General features: G+C 31.0%; 1 protein-coding gene across 17 annotated transcripts in view; it reads right to left on the bottom strand.

The window, feature by feature from the left end:
- LOC139481717 (liprin-beta-1-like) overlaps positions 1-14,971 on the bottom strand; it is an 86,238-nt gene that overhangs the window by 38,149 nt on the left and 33,118 nt on the right. For 12 of the 17 annotated variants that reach the window (XM_071265190.1, XM_071265187.1, XM_071265188.1 and 9 more), the window contains one exon: positions 5,006-5,137. In XM_071265190.1, coding sequence (XP_071121291.1) covers positions 5,006-5,137 — 132 coding nt within the window. Of the gene's footprint in view, positions 1-5,005; positions 5,138-7,683; positions 10,055-14,971 lie in introns of those variants that run through there. The other 5 variants (XM_071265200.1, XM_071265201.1, XM_071265203.1 and 2 more) reach the window with 2 other exon arrangements.

Genomic DNA, 14,971 nt, shown 5'->3' with positions numbered 1-14,971 from the left:
TCCGCTTATAACTTTCAAGTTATAGTATTACTGTGAGATAGTATGAGAAATTTTGGTAAGAGTTAAAATTTTGAGATCCGATATTATTGATTGTGAGATGTTAATAAATTAGTATTGTATTATTGTATATCCGATGAAATTAAGAGAAAGATTGCAGTTTCTATTTTCTGTTGGTGCTCCTCTTTTTCTTTGAATGTATATTCTTTTATCACATTTATGTTTCAATATGATATATATTCTTTTGTTTCCCAATGCGGATTAATAATAGGTAATTTGAAAATAACTGATTAATTGTGTGTGCCATTTTCAGCACTCTGATTTCATGTTGGCCATTATTTTTAAAGAACAAGGTATCAAGAGAAAATCAGCTGCCTTTGTATTAAAAAAAATCGTAAGGGTTCCGCAGAACCCAGTGTCTCGCCTTCTTTTGCTGTTAATCCCTCAACAAAAATGAGGGGGAAAAAATCAATAAGACTATTCCGCTCGATACTATCTTTTCATTGTAAGAAGCTTCTGTCCAAGATTGGTAAAAAATAAGGATAGTTTATGAATCTAATAAATGTTTTAAAAACTTTAACTGTAGACTGTATGTAATATTAACTAGAAGAAAAACTAAGGTTATTTATAAGTAAAATACGGATAATCAGGTACAGAATTTTAACAAAATGTCCTTCTAGATACTAGCTTTTAATCATAAACAAGCTTCAGTCCAAGTTTAGTACAAATCCAGAATAGGATAAGATAGTTATTAAAATTTTTAAAAACTTTAACCACAAAGTCAATGTTTTGTATCCTGGCAGAAAACCTAAGTCTATTTATAAGTAAAATACGGAACAAATGGATATTCTTTTTTCAAAATTTACTTCTGGATACTATCTTATGATCATAAACAAGCTTCTGTCCAAGTTTGGTAGAAATCCAGAATAGTTTAAGAAAGTTATTCAAATTCCAAAAACTTTAACCACAGAGTGAATATTTGTGGACGCCGACGCCGACAGAATGTAGGATCGCTATGTCTCCCTTTTTCGACTAAAGTCGAAGGCTCGACAAAAATTGTTGTCCTTTTCAGTCATGATCGGATTCCGACAATCTCTATATGTCACTGTTTTTTGAAAGGCAAGTGATCACATTGAGAGATCTGAACACGCACCTACATCTGAACTACTAGTTTTTGTTTTGTTTTTTCCCCGTCTTTTTCTTAATTTTTGCAAATATTTCAGTGGCAAATATTAAACGAAATTCAGCACAAAGGCATTTTTCTATATGAGTTGAATACTCTTTTACAAGACGGACCCTGGTGTGATGGTTACAGTTTAGCACTCTGATAGATATGTTACTTTACATAAGTACATGTATTTGTGTGTTAAATATTTCTCTTGTCGGTGACTTGTAAAGCCAAATATACAGTGTGGAACTTTTGTTGTGGTCATCAATAGGATCAAAATAACTAGGCATAGTGTTTGATATTCCCATATTGCTATGACGTCTAGCGGTCGTATGTTTTAATCTGCTGGTCGTACAGTTTGCTGCATGTAGCTACAGTTTGAAGAAATACAACAACATATTTTTTTTTTTGGTGCTTAAATTATGCAAGCATTTACAAAGCATTAAAGAAAGATTGCGTATGATTTATTTTATAATACGGTGCTAAATTTTCATTGATTTCGACAGCAAGAAACCGATGTAAAATTTTGTATGCTTCTTACAGTGATTTTTAAATGGCGTTATTCTTAAATAACTTTTGATATTTCAACAAATATATGATTACTCTACAATTCACTCGTGTTCATGTATTTGTGCTCCACCTCCCCAAAAGATAAAGAAAAAATAGAGGGATAGAGAAACGTAAGATACCAAAGGAATATTTTAGGAAAGATGGATGACACTTGGATAATTTCTGTCGTCACATGCAAACACTTCACACATTAACGGCCAGTGGCAAGTTAAATACATATTCAACTAGAACATATTGACTTATGAATTTTGACCCTGCTTTGTATAACCCGTCAGGCTGAGCCGGATAAATACAGATGTGAAATTAAGTTTTTATGAATTGTTTAAATACATGTAGCATAGAAGACTATATAGTAATGACGTTTCATGTGATATGAGAAAACTTACAGTCGACAGAAATTCCTTGTTCTGGTTTACGTCCCTACGCTGGACAGAAAACTACAAGGTCATGAAGCTGTACGCTTACATGCTGTTTCTCTTGGTAATAATATATTTTAATTTTTTTTCCGGAAAATATACGCTGAATCCCACATACCGCATCGCGACGATACGCTGCCAACAGCTGGGTTACACTAATGACAGGACGATTGCCCGGGTTGTGACAGGATATTCACCGGAACTTTCTTGTTATTTGATAGATTATTTTAATATTTGAATACCTTCGAGATACAAGACTATTTTTTATGAAAATCTAACCGTGAAAAATAGTTTAAAAAATAGCAAAAAAATATGACCGGACGGATTTCACTCTATGTACGCTTTACGTATGTTGAACTGATCGACAAAAATTGTTAATATCTCTTTTGATTTACAATATTTTTTCATACCACTAAGAACTCTGCGAGATTAATAGTTATCTTATATGAAAATTTAAACTTTATAATAAGTAAAACAAATTGTTTTTCTGCAATTTTTTTTTGACCGGACGGATTTCATATTCGCCAATTTACGTGTTGATTATATTGAACTGATCGACAAAAAGTTTTAATATCTCTTTTGTTTTACAATATTTTTTCATACAACGAAGAAATCTGCGAGATCAATAAATATTTTATTTGAAATTATATAAACTTTACAGTAAACTTAAAGTGTTTTTTTTTTTTTATACAAAAACGAGTTGAGTGGACGGACATTCATATCAAGACCATATCAAGACCACTATCGGCTATTTTTGTTGACATACATTGTGATTGTGTCCATTTCAAGTAGCATTTTCATTGTTGTTCTTAAATCAAAACGTGGTTTGCTTTCTTCTGCTTTAGTGAAACGTCCCATCGAGCGGCCGCCATTTTAGAAATTAACAACCACTGCGACGGAATCGAAAACGGCGACGTCATAATACGGCCACGACACTATAGCGGCGCCGAGAGCGATGCGTATAAACAATAGTGTGATTTCCCTTTAACAGTGTGCACCACATTTTTTATGTTATTTTGAATAGACAGAAAAAATATTGCAGTCATTTCTTATAATTTAATTCTAAATTTCATTTTAAACCGTAGAAAACCATGAAAAAACATTGATGACATCACGGTCACATGACTAAATTATGTCTATGGGCTGATAACAAAATAACGTCAGCCAATCAGAAGACGTGTCACATCCAAAATTAAATTATTAACTAAATGGCAGATATTGTATTATTTTTTTTAAGATAATTTACAGACTTTCATGAAATGGAAAAAGAGTTGGAGCTGGCTATTTAATTGAGAATTTAAGCCAGTTTGGCAATAAGTGAAAAGAGATTTGTTTCCCTCAAAATTGCTGTAGTGTATGCCCCTTATACATTGGTGATATTCACCCTTAACAATGTAATGCTTACAAAAATTGAACCCTGTAGGATAACTCATTGGCAGGGTTTGAACACATCAGAATATATGCAAAGATAATGACTTACTCAAAGCTGAAATTAGCATAGATCTTGACAAATAACTGAAACGGACATTATACAAGTTAAATAATGACACTTTACATAAAGTATGGACATTTTTCTTTGTGTTGGCGACAAGGAAGGATGGCGGTTTAATGTTTACTTTCCCTTTTAAGTCTTGTGAAGACTTTGTTAAAGTTTTGATGTTGTTTTTTTTACTATAAATATTAAGTTCTGCATTTATTTATAACATTGACAATTTGTTTTTTATTACACATATAACAAAAACATTAAATGTCAGAAATAGACTACTACGTAAGATGTGTGCCTCACCTTTAATTGATTCTTGCTTCATTTTAAACATGTTTAAGAGCAATTTATTGTAACAAATCACAACACGACAACAAAACTCTTTTAAAGCGATCATATATGACAATTTTTATTCATTTGAGGTATTAAATCATGTAAAATCAGTTAACATTAATATAAAAGTCGTGATCAATTCATTGATCTTAATTTTGCACTTAAAAAACTCTGATATGTATCAGTACTACAAATTAATTTTTTGTTAGTTGTGTAACTGTGAACATAGGAAAATATAAACCCTTTATACTAGTATTGCAATAACAAACCAATAATATGACAGACTTTTATATTATGATAAAGCTGTGATCTACAATGATTTTCAGATTGTAACCTTTCCATTTATAATATGCTATTTTTCAAGCATTACTATCAACTTCTCTTTAGCCATGGCGTAGTCAGTTTATTTTTGATTTATGAGTTTGACTGTCCCTCAGGTATCTTTTGCTCCTCTTTTTATGCAAACTTAAAAAACTTTATACAAATATTTCTCTGCATTGTGAATTCTTGCATTTTGAAATATATATGTTGCTTTTTGGCTTAGCTTTGTTCTTAATCTTGTTTTGTGGGTTTTTTTATTTTCCGTGCCCTTAATTTGAGACATCCTGATTGAAATACTTGCCACTGGATTTCAAGCAAACAACTATCAATCAACAACTTGTGAGATTATAAGTGGCTATCTTTGCAACACAATGTATGATCACTCCACATCTTTTTGCAATGCTTACACTGTGGATTCATTATTTTCCTGGGTACCAATTTTCTTGGATTCATTATTTTTCAGGGTACCAATTTTCGTGGATTCATTATTTTTCTTGGTGCCAATTTTCGTGGATTAATGAAAACTTGTATCTTTGTGGACATTTAATTTTTGCGTTTTTGACTTCCCAAGTTTACATTTAAACTTATGGAAAATTTGTAATTCGTTGAACATTTAAATTTGTGATTCACCCAGACCTGTACCCTTGAAATCCATGAACATTTGTATCCAACGAATAAAAATGAATCTACAGTATGTTATCCTGTAATATTTCATACCTGTGAAATTCGTAACCTGTCATCTAAATCTCTTCTGTCTTTGTCTGCAGATGCCAATCTGATCTTCAGACTGGAGATTTCTGCCATTAGATCTAACTTGTGTGTTTCCAATGATGTTCTTGTGAGAAGTTCCTGTAATGAAAAGGCACAGTTCTTAAAGTACATTAACTCTAAAAACAAAACAATTCTGATTTTGCTGTACTTCTGCAACAATTGTTGTTCATAGGTAACAAATTATCTTATCTGTCTTGTCTCCTGTATGCAAATTCATTATTTTTGCTGTACTTCTGTAATGAAATTCAGGACAAATTATTTCATATCATACTGTACTCCTTTATACACATTTCTTAATTTTGCTGTACTCCTGTAACAAATTTCTCTATGTTGCTACAATCTTGAAACAAATTATCTAACCTTTCTGTACTCTTGTTACAAATTTCCAGATATTGAATGTATTCCTGTAACTTTGTTTAACAAATTTCCTGATTTTTGGTTTACTATTGTCACAAGCGTACAGAATGACTGTCGCTTAAAACAATGAATTTACTGTTCGCAGATCACAGCTAAGTCAATTTTTCTTAAAGTTATTTTTTCACCATGTTTCAGATTTGTGTTATAAACCTACATGTAAATCTGAAATAACAATTAAGTATTGTGTGCCTTGTATAGATTTTAATGCAGTTTAAATTCAAAATCAATTGCAGATTCAGAATATTGCAGTTTTACATGAATTGTCTTTTGTTAAGTAATTTGTTGCTAATATTCAAATTGATGTTCTGTTATTTCAATTATTCTTCAGTTAATCATCAATTACATAAGGTTACAATGTCTCATGCAGGCCTACTTGTAAAACCAATTAAAATATCAATCAAGCATGGAATGAGGTCATGTTGATCTGGCATTATTCCTTAACTGATAAACAACATCTCTTAAACAAAACATTGTGAGGCATTAACTAAACATTATGAAACATAAACTACCAATAATAGGAGTAATAATGTAAATAAAAGATATAATTTTCTTCTAGTTTAATTGAATATTTCTAGAACTTCTAGAAATATGAACTATGATATAATGATACTGTTAACATCACTTATATTGAGCTATATGTATGTGTTGTTCTTGGCTGAAAAGTAGCTGGCTCACCGTAACTATATAAATGGTCCTTGATGTATTTTTTTATTTTTGCTTACAATGGTCGGTAAATTGTTAAACAATATCAAAAGGACCTGAGAGCTACGATTTACAGCTAGGTTGAAAAGCAGCAAGAAAAAGGTTAATAGTTTAAGTAATTGAACAAACCAGTGATCAACCTAATAAAATCCAACACCTCAGAGAAGGACACAGCTGATAAATTAATACTGAACTTCAGAAGTGATCATTTGACATGAGGTACAGGAATAACAGTGCTATTACCTTGACATATATATATGTGTGGAGATGTGGTATGATTAATAGACTGTTGGTTGCTTAACATCCAGTGGCAAATATTTCATGCATGTTCAGGATGAGAATAAGTTAACAATGATTTCAAATGAGGTAACTATTCACCATAGCCATGATAGAGCAAAGGAAAAGGTTGTGATAAACACCAGACCCCCTTATAGTCTTCATCAATAAACATAACCCATACTGTATAGTCAGCATGCAATGCCAAGCATCACTAAATGTCAAACAATCAAAAGAGAAAGCCAACAGCCATTTATGAAAAAAAATGAAACAACAAAAGAATGGCAGACAGCAACAAATAACAACTGCTAGATTACAGGCTCCTTCCTGTCTTCACACCAGCAAATAAATTGTGGTTGGGTTATAAATGTTTGTACAGTGTACACCCTGGCACAGTAGTGTTATAACAATATGAAGACAATAATCTGAAGGATAAATAATCAATTGAAAAGAGGTCAGACTGATAACATCCTAACTAAGCATAAATAACAACCACAGAGTACCACCATAAAAACTCTCAAAACTGACAGCTAGTTAAAGACAAAATTTCATATAATAAAGTTTTCCAAGACAGAATATGAATCGGTACACCTCCAAACAGATGTAGTCTTTCCCTTTATAGACATTAGAAGTAGTCTGGTTATAGCCTGGGTTTGTGCAAAGCCAAAATATAAATATTTGCAGTATTTTGAGTTAATTTTTTTTAATTGTATATCACTTTCAGGAGTGAGGACTTTTGACTTTTTTGTAGCTCCTAGTTTTTTTATTGGTGGAGGACCCGAGAAGTAGTGCATAGAAAAACTTTCCTGCCTAATAGGCAGATAACTGGCAATCCTAGTCAATAAATATTGGAGTGAATGGACCATAATAATAATGACTAGATAGCATCATTTATTTATATTAAACTGAGGAAAGTAAAAATCAATGTTAGTACCAAAATTGCCCTTTTCAACATCTTACTGCAATATGAAGTTGGTAACCATAAAGAAGTTTATTTAAAGGACCAATAGGTTTTCATGTACATGGATATTTTCATAATTTATGAGCTTTAAAAACTGCATTACCTTAAAAAATTAGGACCCTTTAATGATATTTTCGTTTCAATACTGCTCCAAATCTATTTTGACAAATAAACTTCAGTATACATGTACATATATCTCCAATAAGAATAAAATTGTACAATATCAAGAATATTGCAAGTTATATATGTAAAATCAAAAACACCTTACCATTATTTCATGAAGCTTAGATTCCCACAAAGAACAATAAACTCCGGCACTGGCAGGGCGATGACCATTTCGACCATTGGAGCCAGCTGAATGCCTGTATCGAATATTTTCATCAGACATGTTTCTGTTTCTGATAAAGTTCTCTTTTTACAAGCCACAGTAATCAATTAATTCTAAAATTCACTTTTTTTTTTACCGAATCCCAGATGTTGTATTTTAAACAATAAATAATCCTAATGATTCAACCAGCTGGCATTTACAGTAATCGGAATAATGCAGTAATCTGAAATGCACTGCTAAATCAAATATCCAAGTTTTGTATTTCTGGATAGATTAATTCCTTCCTGAATGTATATAGGTATAATTATTACTTAATCATCAACCAATGAAAGAAGATAGGATTTATCTAACATAATTCACTGTGCACCTGAAACTTTCTGATATTCTATAGCTAGAATAATGTAAAAAAGTGAAAATATTTTATCATCTCATATTTCGCCTCAGCACAGCATGAGATTTCTTTTTTATCCAACTCCACCTTAGACAATGTTAAAGAAGCATATATCAAAATAAATGAATCAACAAATTTGATTTCCTGATAGCAAAATCAATTATGGGTCAGAATAGTCAAATTTCAACAAAACTAACTCCTTCTAATTATCAATGAAAAAACTTTCCAATTTAAAATCAATACAATTAAATTTTAATAGGAAATGTTGTATCAGTTTTCCAGTTCTCAAGTCTGCATACACCGATAAAAAAATTATGTCGACTGGCAAGCAGACATATTATATATATAACATTTTATATACGCAAAATTGGTCAGAAGTTGGACGACAAGTGAAGAAATCGGTTTCCTCGTCTGATCAGTCAAACAATAGAGCCGTTTGTGACTTAATTTACTATATCTGTCGATATTTCATTGTACTTGGTAGATCAAAATGTAATTCCTCATTTGATGCTGAATAAGTTTCATGAAACAGATCTTGAAATTGATGTTGATTGATCAAGAATGTCTATTTCTTATTGATAAATACCTAATCAGAAATAAATGTAATAAGCCTCAGCATAAAGAGTTCTTTGTTCCTGTCAATCTGAACGATAATCCTAAAATATATGTTTCAGACTACTATTCCAGTCTTTGGGAAAATTGATATGTGTAAATAGGTCTATTTCCAATTTCTCAAATTCACTATAGAAACTGGAAATACATGAAATAATGGCCAATATTTGCATCAAAAGTACTTAAACCGCTGAAATCAGAAACTAAACAGTCTGATATATCAATGAATATTATATATATATGTAATATATAATATCTTCGCTCAGGAAATTACGGCTATATCCAGAAGCTATGAATAATCCAGAATCAAGAAGGAATTCCCAAAGCAATTATGAAAACAGGAAAAACTACCAATGTCCGAAGCAGAAAATCACCAATGGCTAGTAAACAATTCAAAATGCACATTCAGACTTTCTCCTTTTAGAATATTATATTTTATTATCAGCATCAAATCAGCGTTACTCCATTAATATTTCCAGCAGTACAATGCCTCTGGCTAACTCACTGACTCAGTGCATTAATATCTGTTTAACCTTTTCTAGGTTAAGCAATCGCACATAACGTATTCATTTAACTTTTGTTTTGATGATGATAAAAACAGATAAGGGGATGAGGCATCTTCACCGATTACACAGATATCAAGCAGAGCTAGAAGTTATACAAATAAACTTATCGTTTAATCCATTCACTTTCAATGAGAGGCTGGACCATAATCACCTGCTGTTTACAGCATGGAGTTGTAAATGAATCACATTTATTAATATTCTACTAATTTCCCCAGCTCCTTAGACAAAAGTAACGAATATATTACAAGATCAGCACCAATAGATAAATCTTTATTTTCATTGCCTTTCTTCTTTGATATTACGAAGGTACTTGTGCATCTGGCCAACATGGCACCATTTAATAGATTGCACTTTCTGTCCTTCTCAATCAAATATTGCACTATACAATCCAAATTTGCATTAATAGTATAAATACTTAAACTTTGTTAACATATTAAAAACTTTCTTTCTATTCTTCACATGAATGGAATAAGTTATTTTTTATCATCAAACTCTCTATTTACAAACATTTCAACATGAAATTGACCAAAACCTCAAAATTTATAGAAAACTATATCAATTTGTTTTCCAATTCTATTTCAGTACTACCAAAATTTTAAATCAACACTTAATTTGATGTCTTAGATCATAAAATTTGTCAAGAGAACACAGATTAATTCCATGTTAAATCAAATTATCAAAATCATCACATCCCACATGACAGCTAGCATGGCTTATGTCAACAATAAACAAATAGCATAATAACGATTTTCTCAATTTCATAATGGAAAGATCACTGATCTATTAACCTCAGTAAAGTTTAAAAATCTCAATCAATTTAAACTCAACCATCAATCAATATTTCATAAAATATCACTAAACTTGATTTGAATTTTTTTTTTTTTTTTCTAAATGAATCAATGCTCCATTGTTGAATATCAATTATCATTGAGAAACTAAATATCCATGCAACCTTTTATCACTCAGTGGCAGATCAAAGGTGTTGGTTCCCCCCCCCCCCCCCTTTTCCCTTTTTTTTTGACTATCAATGCAATTGAATGAGGACATGCAGTTGGAATTCTCTCCCTTTTAAAAATTGCTGGATCCTACCCTTTCTTTTTTGACTGCATTAAGTATGTCTTCTTTCATTTATGTGAAATGTATTAACAGTTGAAAGGAAAAGCATGGCTTTTCTTTGTTCTAAATCCCATGACGAACTTTCTAGGGGGAAATGTTGGGACCATCTTCTTTTAAAAGTTTTTATTTGTTTTACTAGTAAACTTTCTAAATTTCTGATTTTTTTTTGCTTTTTAAATGAGTTATTTGTATCTAGATGATCAGTACGTTTTGTACAATTGTTTCCGTTGACAATGTTAAACATTTCCACAAATCAATAAACACTTGTTTGATGCTTAATTAGATCACTTATAACATGTCCCTTGATAAATCGTAAACATGTTTATTCCTTATGAAGAACATCCCCAAATGATGTTAGAATGAATTTAAAAGGTTAAATATTAGCTGACCTAGCTGGTGTAAGGTGACATGTTACATGGGTAATTACATTTAATCAGTATGGGAATATCCAATAACAATTTCATTATCATAGCTCAACTAATTTCTGCTTGTAGTACATATTAAACCTTTACTGAGAAATATGTTATGTGGCCTATTAATTTCTGAGGTACTTTAGTATTATAGTGTACACATGAATTATGTCTTTAAATCAAACCTTAGTCTTGAAAAAAGATGTCTTTTAGAAATGTCAGTAAACAAAAGTATACCTAGTGTACTGCATATTTCAGTGGTGGATCCAGAACTTTGCCTAAGTCATGCTTCAGTGATTCCCTATATAATCAACCAAATTTTTCCCACAAAAGGGCCCCCCCCCCCCCTGGATCTGCCTATGTATTTTCTGTCTAACTTAACAATGATCTTTCATCAAAGGCACTTAGGTTCTATCCATGGGAAGGTCAACTATCCATACCCGTATGCAAAATGATGGAGAACCAATATCCCATGGATAGAAACAAGTGACATTTTTTTCCAAATTTTCATGACTATATGTTAAATTGAAACTTTTGGTAAATACTGCATGACCCTTCCAATAGTAATATCAACACTAAATACCATGTTACTCTTTCCAGAACAGTCAGCTAAAAATACCTGCCAAACTCCAATTATCTTTTGCAGATCTAAACACATGTTGCAATATAAAAGACATATGAATTAATGAACACCTTTGATCCTATCATAATAAAGCTGTAAATTGTAAACAAAGCAATAATTACAATAAGAACCACCAATTTGGACAGTTGCCCTTCTCATTTACCAAATCATTAACTGGCCACCATTAAAAACAGAAGTCATTTATAGCAAAGCAGACCACTATTACAAAGGGATAAGAAAAACTTTTCACTGGAAGTTTATAAATATCAGGAATTTCAGAGGGCAATATCAATTTCACATACAGAGTGCATTTGTTTCTAACCCGAAATTTTGTCATCGATGACTATCGTTTAGTAAAGGTTAAGCTGCTAGATACAAATACATCGTTTAATAAACTTTATCGACCCCACGTTGTCAGACAAAAATAGATTACACTCACGCACTGTAAACAAACAAGTAAAAGTGCGGGAAATAAATAACCAGGACTTTGCGAAAACAACACGTGCTCGTAATTATTTAAACGACAGATGCAGAAACAAATTTATCGTTTACACGTCTCAACGATAAACGATCAACGACTACGCGACTACTTTGAGATTCTGGGGTGCTTCTAAACACTGCTAAGGAGTCCTTAATGCACTAAGAACTTATAACATGCCACTAAGGACTAGATGGGTGCTGTTACATGTAATTTCTTTTCATATTATGGTAGAGAATGATATTTAATGCATAAATTTCAATTTTTGTTGAAAAATAATCATAGATAAATAAGATATTCAACATTATTTAGACATGTGCCCGTATTTCTTTGATGTGACGAAAATCAATGAACCGTTTGACACGTGTCAAATTACATAACTGATTACACAGAAATCATGCTATTTGTTGTGTTTAATGGACAAGATTGGTAAAGTTGGATACTAATAAATGAATTGTTGTTAAAATACTATTAATGTGGGTTTTTTTTCAGAATGAAGAAGTATTTTTTCTCAAGTGTATTTTGCAATTATTTTTTGTAAATAATAAATTTGTCTCCAGAACAACATATTATATCTAATGAAGGTTGTTTAATTTGATATTCATATTAATAAATGACAGAATATATATATTTCTTTTAAATATTTAATTCACATTTATATATATATATATATATACATATATATTATACAGATATTTACATTACATTTCATAGCACTGAATATAAGACATTTCAGTTAAATGTTCAAAATCTCGGCTGTGTCCGGGCAACCCTAGGTCTTTTTGTCTGGCATGGTTTCTTGGCAAGTCTTTGGGGTAATGGCATGGTAAAGTCGTACCGAGTACTTGTCACAGTTTTTTTCTTTTTCTGCAGTCAATCTTGACTTGTCACAGCTGTCTTTCATAAGTTTATGAAAAAGACGATCTTTTTGGTCAGCTGATTTTGTAAGCCAGCATTGATACAATAATTGGTGGCGCTTATAGTAACCAAACAGCAGGTAATTGCCTTGGCTCTACAGTGCTCGTCTTAAGTCGGCAAACTCCAGCTTGACTAGTTCGTGGAGAATTTTAACAAGTTCTGGTATGCTTTTTGGTTTCCAGTTAATTGCTGTTTTGAACACATGATTTATTGATTCACAATTGTTATTTGTCCATAAATCAACATGCTGAAGCTGATTACGTGGTTTTAATACATATTCGTACAATCGCTCTTGAAGTTTTTGAAAGTACGTGTCGAAATTTGGGTAAGAGACAGATATGTTTGCTGCGTTTTCGTTGAACTCATCATGATCTTGGGCTGTGATAAGTCCAGTAGCACCGAAAATTGAATTTAATACTTCGTAGCGTTCTTTGTCGTTGGAACCAAAATGACACAGAAATTAATAACTATAAGTTACCCTACGGCCTTCAACAGTGAGTAATGCACATACAAGTAAAGCACATACCACATCTATAGTCGTTATTTCATAAATTATTTCTTACAATATGTTAAACAAATAATTTTGTAATAAAAAAGAATACAAATTGGATTCCCTTCTAACAAACAAGATCTTCTTAAAGAAAAGTGAATTAAAGAAATATTATTTGAAAATATTTCTGTTGGTCTTTTTCTTTTTTTTAAATTTTCAAATCATGTGGTTAAGGCATATTTTCAAGGCATTTGTACAAAGCATTCTCTTTTTCTGTCAACATTATATCTTTAATTCTAAATTAACAAATGCAGGAAATTATTCGTAAATAATGTACTAAACACTGTGGAACATTTTGAAAAACATTTATTGCTTTCATATTTATATATTTGAAATAAAACCTAATCTGACTAAAATTCGTTAAATGATTATTTTGAACTTCTTTTACTTTTAGAAAAAAAAAAATCAAACAATTTCAAATAAATAAGTACCGTATGAAGCCTTTGTAAACTGATATCAAACTGGTTGAAAACTAAAAAATAAATGTCAAACAATTTCAAATAAATAAGTACCGTATGAAGCCTTTGTAAACTGATATCAAACTGGTTGAAAACTGGTGGTTTTGATAAACCCCAAGGACGCCACATGATTTTTTTTTCAATTCAATCGTTATTTGTACTAGAACTTATAAAGCAGTATTAGAAAGTGGAAAAATAAAAATCATGATTTATAGTTTTTTTTCGGAATTTACTCATGTTTTAGTGAAGCCATTTGTATATACACGCATCTTTGTCGGAAATAAAATAAAAACATAAAATTTATAAATATATATATTCATTTTGTCTTCATGTCTCTTACATAAACATTTTACCAAGCTGACCACACTCTTACTTATTACTTGGCACACATCAAAGATAAAACCTATGGCAAATAACTTTGTCGGGAAATAAATGAAACAAAAGCAAAATTATTTGTCCTTTTAATAATTTTAAATAAAAACAACACATTTTATTGTGATAATCAAGTATTAATCTTTTCGATACAATTGTTAATTACTTAAATTAAAGAATATGATTGTTTAATCAGTTGTTATATTATTTGGCACATGTCAATCGGTTCATTGATTTTCGGTATATCAAAGAAAAATAGGTACGTGCCTAGAAAATGTTGAATATCTTTTTTATTTATGATTATTATTCTATAAAGTTTGAAATTTATTCATTAAATATCAATCTCTGACATAATATGTAAAAATAACACAAATAACAGTAGTCCTTCTATAGTCCAGTCAATCTAGCATAATTTTGACCCTAACCCGAAAGTAATTGCAACAGAAGATTTTTAATCTGTAGCATTATTCCCCAAATATACACAGAAAAAAGTCCAATAAAATCTAACTTGAGGAAGACAAAAAAAAATCACCATTTAAATTTCCTATGGAGATTTGCATTGAAAAGGGACATAACTCTTTCAAAAAAGGAAGAAATATCAATAAAAATTGATACAAAATTATAACTTTACTGCTTCTATTCATCAGAATGTATTGATTCTTGATTTTTTAGCAGTCTTTAGAGTATGACAAACAACTCTAAAGGTGTTTTCATATCTTTTACCTAGCAATAATC

This window comes from Mytilus edulis, chromosome 7 (genome assembly GCF_963676685.1).
Source record: "Mytilus edulis chromosome 7, xbMytEdul2.2, whole genome shotgun sequence".
In the NCBI taxonomy this organism is placed as follows: domain Eukaryota; kingdom Metazoa; phylum Mollusca; class Bivalvia; order Mytilida; family Mytilidae; genus Mytilus; species Mytilus edulis.
The sequence above is the reverse complement of the archived record's forward strand: the minus strand, read 5'-3'. Positions and strand labels throughout refer to the sequence as shown.